This window comes from Caretta caretta, chromosome 2, assembly GCF_965140235.1.
Source record: "Caretta caretta isolate rCarCar2 chromosome 2, rCarCar1.hap1, whole genome shotgun sequence".
Taxonomy (NCBI): Eukaryota; Metazoa; Chordata; order Testudines; family Cheloniidae; genus Caretta; species Caretta caretta.
In genome coordinates this window covers 45,702,941-45,716,192 of record NC_134207.1, presented here as the reverse complement: position 1 = coordinate 45,716,192, position 13,252 = coordinate 45,702,941, and the positions used below count along the sequence as shown (strand labels likewise).

At 39.7% G+C, this 13,252-nt stretch overlaps 1 protein-coding gene across 4 annotated transcripts in view; it reads left to right on the top strand.

The window, feature by feature from the left end:
• The window catches only part of SLC26A7 (solute carrier family 26 member 7), a 139,783-nt gene extending 127,278 nt beyond the window's left edge, over positions 1-12,505 (top strand). For all 4 annotated transcript variants that reach the window (XM_075125062.1, XM_075125061.1, XM_075125059.1 and 1 more), the window contains 4 exons: positions 1,959-2,062; positions 3,123-3,177; positions 3,265-3,368; positions 5,948-12,505. In XM_075125062.1, coding sequence (XP_074981163.1) covers positions 1,959-2,062; positions 3,123-3,177; positions 3,265-3,368; positions 5,948-5,983 — 299 coding nt within the window. In that variant the 3' untranslated portion in view covers positions 5,984-12,505. The remainder of the gene's footprint in view (positions 1-1,958; positions 2,063-3,122; positions 3,178-3,264; positions 3,369-5,947) is intronic.
• The last annotated feature ends 747 nt before the right edge of the window (positions 12,506-13,252 follow it).

Genomic DNA, 13,252 nt, shown 5'->3' with positions numbered 1-13,252 from the left:
GAAAGCTAGCATAAGACCTGTACTACTTAGATCACACTTAAGCCCTATTGTGAGGATTTAAGTGGTGCTCAATCTCTGCAGAGCAGTGAATTTCATTTGGGTTCATTTAAATGAGAAAGAGAAGAAAAGGTGGACTTCCACTTCTAGAAACCAACATAGTAGTAGAGTTTCTAGCAGCATGAGAATAAGTACCAGCAAATAGTTCTGAAGTTCTTCAAAAGAGAGATATGTCTGGAATATAGTTGTGGATGTTTGTGGTTATACCAGTAACCTATGGACTACATTTTGATTTTAGACTCTGAGCATCACTCCAAGAGTAGCCCTGGAAGGAAGACACATTGTCACTGTCTCAGTTCTTCCCCTGATCCCTTTTTGCTCTAGGGGAATAGTAAATTACCATTGGCCTATACCAACAGCAAATTGAGACATCACTGTGCCTACTTAGTTGTGCTAGTTAGTGAACAAGGGAAGAAAATGAAACCAAGGATCAAGCCTTACCCCTCCCCACCCATGGCCTCCTCACTTACTCTGAAAGGGACTAAGTATGTGCTGTATGCCCAGACCCAAAATCTGGGTGGCCCATACCAGGGTGGAAGGCTGAGGAATTCTTACTTATTCTTCCTCCTTCACTCTCTTGTGTAGGCACGGAGCCTAAGTACCAGTGTAGTGCTATATCAACATACGTTTATATCTGGCATGGGATTGGTTTAATCAATAAAAAATAAACATTAACTTTGTTCCACACTACACACCCTGAGCTAAATTCAGCTCTGGCGTAAGCAGCTGTAGAGGATGCTGCCATAGCAATAAGGCATTCTTGGCTTTGATTACCTGTGTGTCTTAGACTACTCACAGGATGGAATTAGTGCCAATATAATTCCACACCATTCTGGAACTCTTAATCCCTTCAAGAATTTTAAATCTCTTTATCTATTCTGTCACAATTATTTAACTTAACCCCTCTTTATATTCAAGCTCCCATCTTTTCTGGAGTGCTTTGTATGTTGTGGTAATTATCTTTAAAGTTAACATTTATTCACAGTATGGCATCAATAAATATATTTTGTTTCCTACTTTCGTCCATTACGAAAGCCCTAAAATACTTAGTCCAATCCAACAAAGCAGTTAAATATGTCCTTAGGTCTAAATATGTGTCTCATCCATTTGATTCCAATGGGATCCTAAGGGTATGTCTACACAGGGCTAAAAGCCCTGCAGAAGAGCCATGGCTGGCCCAGGTCAGCTGACTCAGGCTCATGGTTCTTGGGCTCTGAAGCCCTGCAAGGCTGGAAGGCCCAGAGCTCAGGTTCTAGTCCAAGCTCAAATGTCTACACAGCAATTTTTAGCCCCACAGCCTGAGCCCCATGAGCCCGAGTCAGTTGGGCCAGCCATGCCTTTTTTATCCCTGTGTATCCATACTTAATAGGCTTAAACTCAGGCATTTGTTAAAAGGCTTTGCTGGACTGGGGCCTTAATCACAGACTGATTAATGTTTATTTGCTGCTTTGAATATGTACAGTGCTATATAAATGCTAATTATTCTTATTACAGTGGACAAGAACTATTAAATGATCCAGTCCATCTCCTTGCCACTATAGGCTCATTCCCTACATCTGCTAGAATATTGACCAGGCTAGTTTTGAAATTCATGACCAAAGAGGCTTCCCCCATTTCCCTAGGGAGACTATTCTACTGTCTAATATTTCTGACTGGCAAGACATTCCCTGATATCCAGACTAATTTCCCCCTTTCTTAATTTCATCCCATTATCCCACTGATACTGCTTCACACCAATTTTTCTGCTGTGCACCTGAACTGAGCCATTCCCATGCTTCTCACTATACAACAGAAAGTTTTGTAACATGGTATTTTTCATTTATTTTCAGAAAAATGTTCATATTCCTATGGAGATTCCAGTAGGCATTTCACACTTAACAATATTTCTGTCAAATCTATAGGTGAGCTGTCATTACAGCCATGCCCCAACGAGAGATGTGCTTTAATATTAGACTGCAGTGGACTGACTTTCTTTGACTATACCGGAATCTCTGTGCTTCTTCAGGTATTTATATACATTTTATATATACAAAACTGGAGCCAAAGCCATGTTCTCCTCACTCACGCAAGTAGATCCAATAGGATTCCTTGTGTGAGAGAGGTGATTGTAGATTTCGTCTTTAAACTGAAATGTGTTTACATTGAAAATTAATGTTTAATTGTTTGGGACCAGATCTTCTGCAATCACTCCCCCCAAACCCCTTCCTTTTTTCATCTAAAACAGATTTAGGGCCAATATCAGACCTCGTGGAGTTGCATTGACTTCAGTGGAGTGGCATATACTTACAAGAAGCCTAAACTTGGCCCTTAGGCTTTTGGCTTTTATTTATGTGAAAATATTGCTTTCTAGCTAATCCATTGGAGTTAGGTTTTAGTGATCACCACATTTTGTTCACATCTGTGTTAGTACAGTGCTTAGAATGGTGGAGTTCTGGCCCAGGAACGGGGCCCCTTTGTGCTACTACAGTACAAAAAATAAATCTAATGATAATAGTGATCATTCAGCTATATACTGTAGTTCAGAAATTACTTTCCAAAAGTTAATTCCTGTTGGTGCTGTTGGGATTGAATTTAGCAGAAGATGTTTACTGGGCAATGACTAAATTAGGATGGCACAAGCTGGCCCTAAATAACTTTTGCTCTTCAGTCTGACCTGCCAATCCTTGATCCGTCAAGTTCTGGTTGTAGCTTTTGAGCTGCCCAATTGTAATGTAGAATGGATATGGGTGGCTGTAGAACAGATCCAATTTCATGGAAATTTCCAAATGAAAATAAAGCTGCTGAACATATAAATGAATAGCTGGATTAATCCTAAAAGGGAATGAAGGATTGTTCTTCTGTTGTATTGAACAGTGTCATGCCATACTGGGGAAATTACTGTACCAATAGCTTTGTACTGTTAATATTATAGAATGGCTCCCTCTGGTGTCAGTTTTTGATAAAACTTGAATCCATTACAGCATGTTCCTTGTTTTGTTTTGAATATCTAAATTATTTTGAGTATTTTATTCACAGTCGATGCTTCAAACAATTTTGTAAAATCTTTATTGTTGTCACTCCTTTAGATTTGCATGGATTTTAAAAACAGAAGTATCGACGTGTTACTAGCACATTGTAAAGGCAAGTATCAGGCCACAGACAAATTTTTAACAGTAGTTTAAATTCTTACATTATCTTTTTAATGTTCATGTATGTGTCTTATTACAGCTTCCTTGGTAAAAGCAATGCAGTACAGTGGAAATCTAGGATCTGAAAATCCTATCTTCTTTGAATCCATTTCTTCTGCAATTGGTGCCATTCATGTAAACAGGGTGAGTTTTAAAGCAGAGATAGGTGACATCCAAAAGGTTCAAAGGCTTGGTTTGGGTGCTTATAAAATTTTATCGCAGTGTAGAAGTCCCATACATCCAGTGAGTCCTTTGGACACAAACCTACCTTTCTACCCACCCTCTCCCACCAAACAACTCACTTCCATTATTAATGATTCTCTCCTCGCACCAGTCCCTCCCCTTGCTTTGGTGATGACTTATGGATCTTGGCAACTTTTGGGGCTATGCTTTGGTGTGTAATACTATCTAGGTTACACCAAAACAGAATTACACAGGTGCTACTGAGTTCCTCAGCTTGAATTTAAAAGGGCGCAGGAAAGGATGAAAGGGGGAACCTTAGGGAAGGAAGGCATTTTGGTGAGAGTCCGCAGATGAGAGAACAGACTATGCTTGAAAGACAGCAGAGAGAGCTATATGTGCGCAGAGGGAGGCTTGGTTCAGGAAACAAGGGTTGAAGTCTGAACCAGTTTTTATTCGGTAAAAACCAGTTCTTGTATTCCTTGTTAAAAGAACTATAAAAGCTGCTCTGTGCTCATAATATAAACTGTTTTTGGCAGTCAGAGCCTTTGACAAGGTCCCTTAGCAACGGTTCTTACGCAGAGTAAGCTGTCATGGGATAAGAGGGAAGGTCCTCTCATGGATCAGGACTGGTTAAAAGATAGGAAACAAAGGGTATGAATAAAAGGTCCGTTTTCACAGTTGGGTCCACCAAGGATCTGTATTGGACCAGTGTTGTTCAACATATTCATAAATGATCTGAAAAAAGCGGTAAACAGTGAGGTGGCAGAGTTTGCAGATGATATAAAATTACTGAAGATGGTTACGTCCAAAGCTGGCTAAGAGTTACAAAGGGATGATTGGGCAACAAAATGGCAGATGAAATTCACTGTTGAAAAATGCAAAGTAATGTACGTTGGAAAACATAATCCCAATTGACTTGTTCAAAGCCACAGAGGCAGTTGGTGGCAACCTGTGAATAGAATCCTGATGTCCAGTGCCACCTTCCTCTGGTGATGCTGCAAAATGCAAACATTTCAGAGGTGCCTTAAAAAGCTTGTGTGGGCCCCCCAAAAGATGGATCCTGGACCAAGTTCCCAGTCTGAACCAGGAATTGATTTTTGTTATCTACCTCCACCACTATATCTGGGCTGCTGCTGACCACTCACTTCTCCTTCCTATAATAGGGATTATCTTCCTAAAGCGACTGATAAAATTTGCCCAGATGTTCACCTTCTAGCTCTTCCCTTCTCCTGATCTCCTACTTACTCTTTATTTGTTAGAATCCCACAGACTTTAGTGCTATCTGCTCCAACCAACCACTTCCTTCTCTATCTTGAGCCAGTTGCACTGTGGCCATTAGAGCTACTGTTAAAAACTCAGTGTTTGCCAGATAGATCCTATGTAGTTACTACAGAGTTATTTCCTGTTTTGTGTCGGGGAAAACTGGTAGCTACTGGTAACTGTTGGCAAACTCAGACTTTTTAATGGCAACTATTGCATTTTGTAATATTTCCCACATTTAAATGTACTTCATGGTACATTGCATGCCTAGGAGCTACCCCGAGGTATGTAAGATCACAGTGCAGCATAGTGGTATTCATCACAGTCAGGTATTCATCACGGCAGGAGGAAGGAAATAGGATGGAATACTTGAGGAAAGGGAGACAGGGGTGTAGAGCAACAGGAAGGACACATACTAGGCAGTTAGAAATGTTGAAAGGTATTAGATTAGCTTGTCCCTTATGCCTTAGTCAAGGAGTCTTCACCTTCCTTCCTCCACCCATCTTCCTGAGCAAGGAACAGGGCCAATTAAAAATTACCCAGACGAGCCAAGGAATTCTCAAAGGGCTCAGAAAAGGATCAACCCTCTTGAGGCACAATCTGTCCCCAAGATCCTCCAGATTGTTGCAGTTCCACATACACACATCCCCAACCCAGGCCACTAGCTAAATGCTTCGGTTGGCCCGTTATACTTCACTTGTGTGAAGGAATTGCAAACCTCAACAGAGAGCATTCAGTTTACTGGAATTAGGTGTCTTGATATGTTCCTTGTTCTCATTACTCCTGGGGATTGGAGAAGGGCAGAGAAGCAGTATGGGGGAAGGGGAGATGAGGAAGACACCACTGGAAATGGAGTAGAAGGAGCTCCTACTGATAGAAAGTGTCTGTGGTGTTCTATTTTACGCTTGAGCCTCTGCAGGGGAGAATAGTCTTGCATTGGTAGGGAGGTGGACAGACTGAGATAATGGTTACCTCCTACATCAAACTCTGTCATACCGAAATATCAAGGCTCTTCCACATATATCTGTTTTCCAGTGGTAACGTCATACTGTCTGAATTTCATTAATCATGCCAAGAGGCTTGTGGCTCATCTGTTGTTTTGTTTATAATGAGGAGGAGCTGTGTAGCCTTTGGATTTATCTCTCTTTGCAGTGTTTGATGTAGATTTTTAAATTAGGTACTTGCTTTCCTACTGTTTCATGTGCTGTGCACTCACAATGTGGATGATAATTTGGTAATACATGATAATAAGGCGAACCTTTCTGTTTCTTCAATTTTAGAATTTCCGCAAACTCAGTGATCACGATGAAGTGTGAAGTCGACATGACACAGGGTGGCTATTTTGATCTGCTAACATACAGAATGAACTACGCCATTGCTTTTCCTTACATCTTTTTTTGTGAGATCATGTAGGTAGTATTTTATATGCCAAATATGTTTAATAGGCAATCAGTGCTACCAAAGATTTCTCCTCAGCTACCGCTGCTGAGAGAGTGTTCATACAATGGATTGTTCTATTGTGGATATATTAGTATTTTTGTACACTTTTAGATACAAAATATTAGAAAGCAGACATGGGATAGCAACCTTTTAAAGTGATTTATATTGTTTTAGCTCATTCTATAGTAACTTAATTTGTAATGCACAACTATAGTTTTGTGCATGGAAGAATAAGACATTATGAACTTTAGCAAATGATCTGTAGTGACTGGTGTGGTATATGCAGCGTACCATATACAAAACCCAATTTTGTTTCAAATGTCTGCTTTAATCCTTTTCTTCTTAAAACCAAACACATGCAATAGCAACATCATATTGTATGACCCTGTGCACCTAACCCAGTCCTGCATTTCTTGTACACTTAATCCTTCTTTACTATTTAATGCCCAATGGGAGGTCAGTGGGCATTTTGAGTGTGCAAAGAATATACTGGCTTAGTATATGTTATCATGTCTCCCTCCAGAGACCAGTGCCAGTGACTATTACAGCTTGCTATTTTGTTAAACCAAAGGAGTTCTTTAGTTCAAGTGGAAGAAGAGGCTTTTATTTTTGGTTCTAAAGGTCCCAGGTTTGATCCTCACTGGTGCATGTGGAGTCTGCATATGTATGTGACTCTGGCTCAATACACAATCTCAGGCCCAAGAATATTATGGGCCACATTCTCAATTGGTATAAATCCACATAGCTCCATTGACTTTAATAGAACTGCACAAATTTACACCACTTGAGAATCTAGCCAAAACATCATATCATGGAACAGATTTTCAAAAGTGCACCTAAAATTGCACATGCAGGACATACATTTTAGTGGGAAAAATGAGCAATTGCCCACTACGCAGGTGGGATAATGGTGTTCCGCTGCCCAGCTGCACATGTAAATGTGGATCTTGTACATAGAAGCAGATGCATGAACATTTTCAGGGCAGCAATTTGAAAGTTTGGCCTTGTAAATTCTGGGCCAGATTTACCAGAGTAAATCAGTGTGTGCTGGAGTGGGGCAGTGTACAGCTTAATCTGTCCCTCTGTAAAATTGAGAAATTGGCCTAATTTATAATTAACCTTATGATTAAAAAATGAAGTGATTACTAGAGTACACTGATAGCTGCTTGTTATCTAGTTCCTTCTTTCTAAAGGTAAATGTTAGTGTAGTTAAATTAAGCCCCCAAAGGATTGCAAAATAAGGGAAGATGACTTTTTGTAGCTAGTCTGAGGTACCTTCAATGCTTTATTTAAACTTTACTGATTTGCTATTTAGTCAGAAGTACTGAAGTCTGTCTCTCCCAAGAGATTATGGGTTCCACATCACAGAGATGGCACCCACTATTTAATTTTCAGGTAGTTCATTTATACTGTAATATGCTGGATAGTGTGTATGTAAATGATTGTTCCTTTACTGGATGCAATCACAGCTGCTCTATTGTTTGTTATGGGTGCTAACCTCTTAACAGTTAAAGGAAATTCTCTTTTAGTTCCAGTGCTACTGCTTGTTAGGAATCTGTCCTTCTGGAGCAGAATCATCTAGTTCTCTCTCTGTGTTCCAAGTGGCCATGATATGCAGCATAGTGACAACCAGGAGAAGGGAAGAAGAGGGCAACAGGTATGGATGGTCACAGGACCTCAAGGGGTAGGAATCTCATGTCGAGGGAAAGGCAGCCCCACTGGGGGACTAGTCACTCAAACCTCAGAAGAGGCACACCAAAAGGTTTATGAATCTGTCAGAGAACTAGGTTTGAGATTTGTACTGGCTTTGAGTTTCATCACAAAAGGTTTGAGATTTTAACATAATTTTTCATCAGTTTTTTAAAATTTGCTAGGAAGAATTTGGCAACGTTTTTGCCAGAATGGTTTCTTGTTTCAACCAGCCCAAAGTTGCCCTATTAGTTTGAGGTCTGACTTGAGTTTCATCAACATTTGCAAGGTGTTATAGATTGTTGTAAGCTGCTGTGACAGTCAAGACCATAACACACAAGTCACATTACAACTGAAAACAATGTGCAATACAGAGTAAGATTATTCCAAAAACATCTACAACATACCATGCTGCTATGTATTTGTGTATCTGTGATACACACAGAATGCAAGAGAAATGCGCTTACGTTAAAGGGTTCAAGAAACCCACAGTTCAAATATGTATCTTGAAATATGTTGGATAATGTTGTTTATGGTTATAGGTATTGTGGGGTATTTGTTGATCTGTAAAACAACTGCAGTAAAAAGGGAGGGTCAAGTAAGTTATATAGCCCAGCTTACTTAAAAAAGAGAAAACAAGAGGAAACAGGGGGCATATATTCCCCACTAGCACTCTCCCAGCCTCACTCCGAGCTGTGGATTCCTTCTCCCGCCGACTTAAAGAGGTAGGGAGGGTGAAAGGAAAGTGAGCAGGACACATTACTTCTAAGAGTTATTTTGGCAACACAGAGAGAATGGTAGTGTCAGGCTGCCCTGTTCAGATGGAAGGAAACAGGCAAGATCAAAGTCCAGGCAGCCAGTTCCTGGCAGCAGAGTCTAGCTAGACTTTCCCTGCTACACCAACCCCAACCAGTTATCTCCAGCAGATGTGTGTATTGCAGGAGCCTAGGGAGTATCACTGCTTCCCAACCCTCTGCATGTCTATGCCAAGGATGGCTTTTCCCTCATGTTTGTTCTGTCCCTTTGCCTGATTAATAAAGATTTGGGGGAATGGAGGTGTATAATTCAGTATTTCGCAGGACGTAGGGGAATCCTGGAGTTGTTTCCCTCACTGCCTTGCAGAAGTTTCTAAGTCAGACATCACTGAGGTTGCATTTATAAATGTTTGGTAAAGGGTTGATTAATAAATGTTAAAAGCATGTTACAGGCATGAATAGTATGTTCTACAGGTAGTTGTAAGTACATCAGTGTTCTAGATGGTTGCAAGCAACCTGTTGCCTTGTTGAACTTTAACAGTCTGTAACAATTGATTAATCATTTACTAAACCAGCTATTAATTTATTAACCCTTTGTAAACTATTATTAAATGTACCCTTAACTGTGGAAGCACCACTTGTAGTTCTGTAGTTAAGTTTTGCATATAAATGACCCCCTTCTTTATCTATGAAAGATGCAGCATCTCCTCCCCAAAACTACACCATTTGCTCTTTGAGTAAGGGGGTGTATTTTCTGAGAACTTTAAAATAAATTGACTAATGAGTTTAACTTAGAAGACAATTTAAAAAGAGGGTTATTTAAGAAATTCAGCACTCAGGATCAGACCATTTTTTATCTTGAAGTACCTTAATAATGGAACAACGAACGTGCTTCAAACTTCACTTATTGTTAAAACTCACTGAAATCTTCTGCATAAGCTTCATTTGAAAACATTTAGTAGGATTAATGTTCATTTCTCCTTGTTATTCTTCATAACTAAAAGATCCTCTTACAACAGATGCCAGCAAATAATATCCTACTACAGAGAATTCAACACAGAACTACCCTCTTTCCAAATAGTTTCCATTTCATTTATTTTCAGTGAGAATGAGATAATGCCTTGCTGTGTGCAGCGTTGTTGTAGCTGTGTTGGTCCCAGGATATTAGACAGACAAGGTGGGTGAGGTAATATCCTTTATTAGACCAACTTCTGTTGGTGAGAGAGACAAGCTTTTGAGCTACACAGAGCTCTTCTGCAAGTCTGGGAAAGGATTCAGAGTAGCAGCCGTGTTAGTCTGTGTCCGCAAAAAGAAAAGGAATACTCCTTTTCTTTTTGAAGTCTGGGGAAGATACCCAGAGGGTATGTCACTGTAGTTAGAAACCAGCAGCTGGCCCATACCAGATGACACGGGCTCGTGGGTTTCAGGCTAAGGGGCTTTTTAATTGCAGTGTAGACATTTGGGCTCGCGCTGCAGCCCAGGCTCTGGGTCCCTTAACTCAAGCCTCACAACCCTGAGTCAGCTGGCACGGGCCAGCCGCAGGGTTTTAATTGCTGTGTAGACATGTCCAGAGCATCACAGACAAATACAGGATTGAACAGATAGCTTAACGTAAGTAATTTGCACATATTTTAAGAGACCATTCAAGGTGAAGTGACCCATTAGCACCCCTGTAGTCATAGGATATAAAGGGGATTAGTGGGTTAGACATTGTTGTAATAAGCCATAAATCCTGTCTTTATTAAGACCATGAATTTAAGCTCCCAGACTTGTCTTTTGAAATTGTTGTGCAGGTTTCCTTTGAGGATGAGGACTGATAGGTCATATATTGGGTGATTGCTTTGTGGAAAGTGTTCACGCATAGGTGAATAGGGTGTTTTTGTCTTTTGTCATTTGTCTTTTAACAACTATGACCCACATTTGATGGGGACCTCATCCTGAAGGAAATCTTTCTTGAATCCTCCCCCCCCCCTTCTGGTCTGCAAACAACCCCCCTAACCTCTCCAAGCTCATCAGAAGTAAGTTGCCCACAGACCAGGACACATCATCTCAAAGTGATGCCAGACCCTGCCAGAACAACAGATGCAAAACCTGCAAACATATCTCCACTGCTACAATGATCAACACACCTTTTAGGATTCAGGGGTTCTACACGTGCATATCACAACAGTGCACTAAAAATCCCAACAACAACTGTGTGGGTGAAATCAGACAATCACTACTCTCTTGAATGAACACAGGAAAATGATAAAAGACAAAAACCCCATATCACATGTAGGTGAACACTTTTCACAAAGCAATCACTCTGTCTGACATATCAGTCCTTATCCTCACAGGAAACCTGCACAACACTTTCACTTTATTATAGATTATCAGCTGTCTTCCCCAAGGCCAGCTGGCAGGATGCAGCAGAACTGAGACATACGTGCTCATACGCTTCAGTAAAAGACTGCAAACTAGCTTCCCCAAAATTATTCAGCTGACTCAGCAGGGTATAGTGGGTGAAATTCACCCCTATTCAGAGGGTCAGTACAAAATCTATGCACTATTTACTAACTTTTCCTGGTTTATTGGCCTTGTGCTGGCCCACTGCACATGGGTGAATTTCATCCAGTAGAATGTAGGGACTTAGTTATTGCACCTATTGAGCCAGACAGTTGCCTTTCCGTATTCTAGCCTTATCTGAACACCCCTGAAACACCTGGAGACCTGCCACTGTATTAGGTAATAGGGTTTTTAGATAAGTGAGGTTTGGATAAATGAGTTTGTCCTGAAGTCTTGGTGAATTCCCTCAACTCCCATTCAAAGGCATTTCAAAGGGAGCTGGGGTCAACAGGCTAGAGGAAGCTTCATGTTTACTATTAAACAAGTAAAGGAGGCATATAATAATGAAGTAAATGGGGGCTCTGGGTGCTAAGCGCCTTTAAAAATAAGGTCACTAATTTAGGTGTCTAAATATTAATGTAGATGCCCAACTTTGCACTCCCAAGTCTCAAAGCAGTAAACTTAGACTTCATGTAGCTTATGAAAATCAGTAGTACAGTATTTGGAGTTTTGGTATGTGGCACTTTATAGGAGGGCATTGACTTGTATTTGTTTTCAAGAGGAGGTTAGTATTTTCAGAGCTCTTATATTTGACATTTTGGTGTTTCCTTTTTTAGGCATTAATCCCAAATCCCCATAATTTGAATTATGATTTTCCCCTCTTAGAATGTGTCTTTCGACAGTTATTTAAAACACGGCTATCAGCTTCTACTTCTTAAAGCAATAGCATTTCACTCATTCCAAAACAAAGCAAGTGAAAATTAAAAAAAAATAGAATTTGAAACCAGTGTTAAGAAACAAACATGGTGACAATTATAAATTAGGCATAAAATATGTAGTAAGGGGAAGATTGTTAACATTATATTTATGCAAATTAAATGTCCTTAATTTTCATCATATATCTTTCATTGTAAAGGTTATTTGCCCTGATTCTATGATTCAGGTGTCACAAGGTCTCGCTTTAGCTGCTTTGCCGTAATTTATTTGACAGCACTATATACTATAAATATATAATGTAATGAGGAAAGGTATCTTCATTGTTTAATGAAAACCTTAATGTGTCAATAGTGTGTATGGATATTGTTTGACATTTACTGGTTACAAAAATAAATTAATGAATTGGTGAACATACCGTATCCCTCGAAAATAATGCACTCCTATGCAGGGAAGCATACTTCCCTCTCTCTACAGAAAGTGCTCTCTCATAAATAAATGAATGAGTACCGTTCCAGTCTGGATGTTAAATGGTGCTTTCATCATTAAGATGGATTTTTAGTAAAGATCACATAATCTGCACATTGCCATATGTTGTACAATACATTTAACTTGGATTTTTTTTGTTTGTAATTTTTTGTATTAGCCTATGCAACAATACATTTATATGGAAATAAATTGAAACATGGAAATTTACAAGTGGAAGGTGAAAAATGTCCTCATTATTTCAATACTTAACAGGTTTTACACTGAGTACTAAACACTCTGTAATGATGTATGATGCCTTCTCTAGCCTCATAATGTATTAAATCTTATTAAGGATATAGAAAAGTTGCACTATATCCAGAAGATCTGCTTCCTCATGGGTTGCAAGGAAACTCGCTTGGTAGATATTTCTTTCTACCTCCATGTAACCAAACACAGAAATCTTGGGCTGGGCTTTCAGAATGTGGCCTGTTTATTCATGCACACAGTTGGCACATAGTCATTTGTATGTGCCATTTTCTTTGCACTATTGCTTCTGTCTGCAAATGCTACAGACTGTATATGAAATAAAGAATAGGCCACTTGTACTTTGATTGAATTGGCCTCGTTAGCACTGACCCCCCACTTGGTAAGGCAACTCCCATCTTTTCATGTTCTGTAATATATATACTGCTTACTGTATTTTTCACTCCATGCATCTGATGAAATGGGTTTTAGCCCACGAAAGCTTATGCCCAAATACATTTTTTAGTCTCTAAGGTGCCACAAGGACTCCTCGTCATTTTTTCTGATATAGACTAACCCGACTACCCCTCTGAAACCTATATGCAGTTTGTATATGTTAAGGGAGGTTACATAAATATATTCTCTCATTTGCATAAGTAAGGAAAAATGCACCAAACGTTGTGCTTGGTATAAATGGAGGCAAGGTTCCAACTGGATCTAGACTGTTCTTAG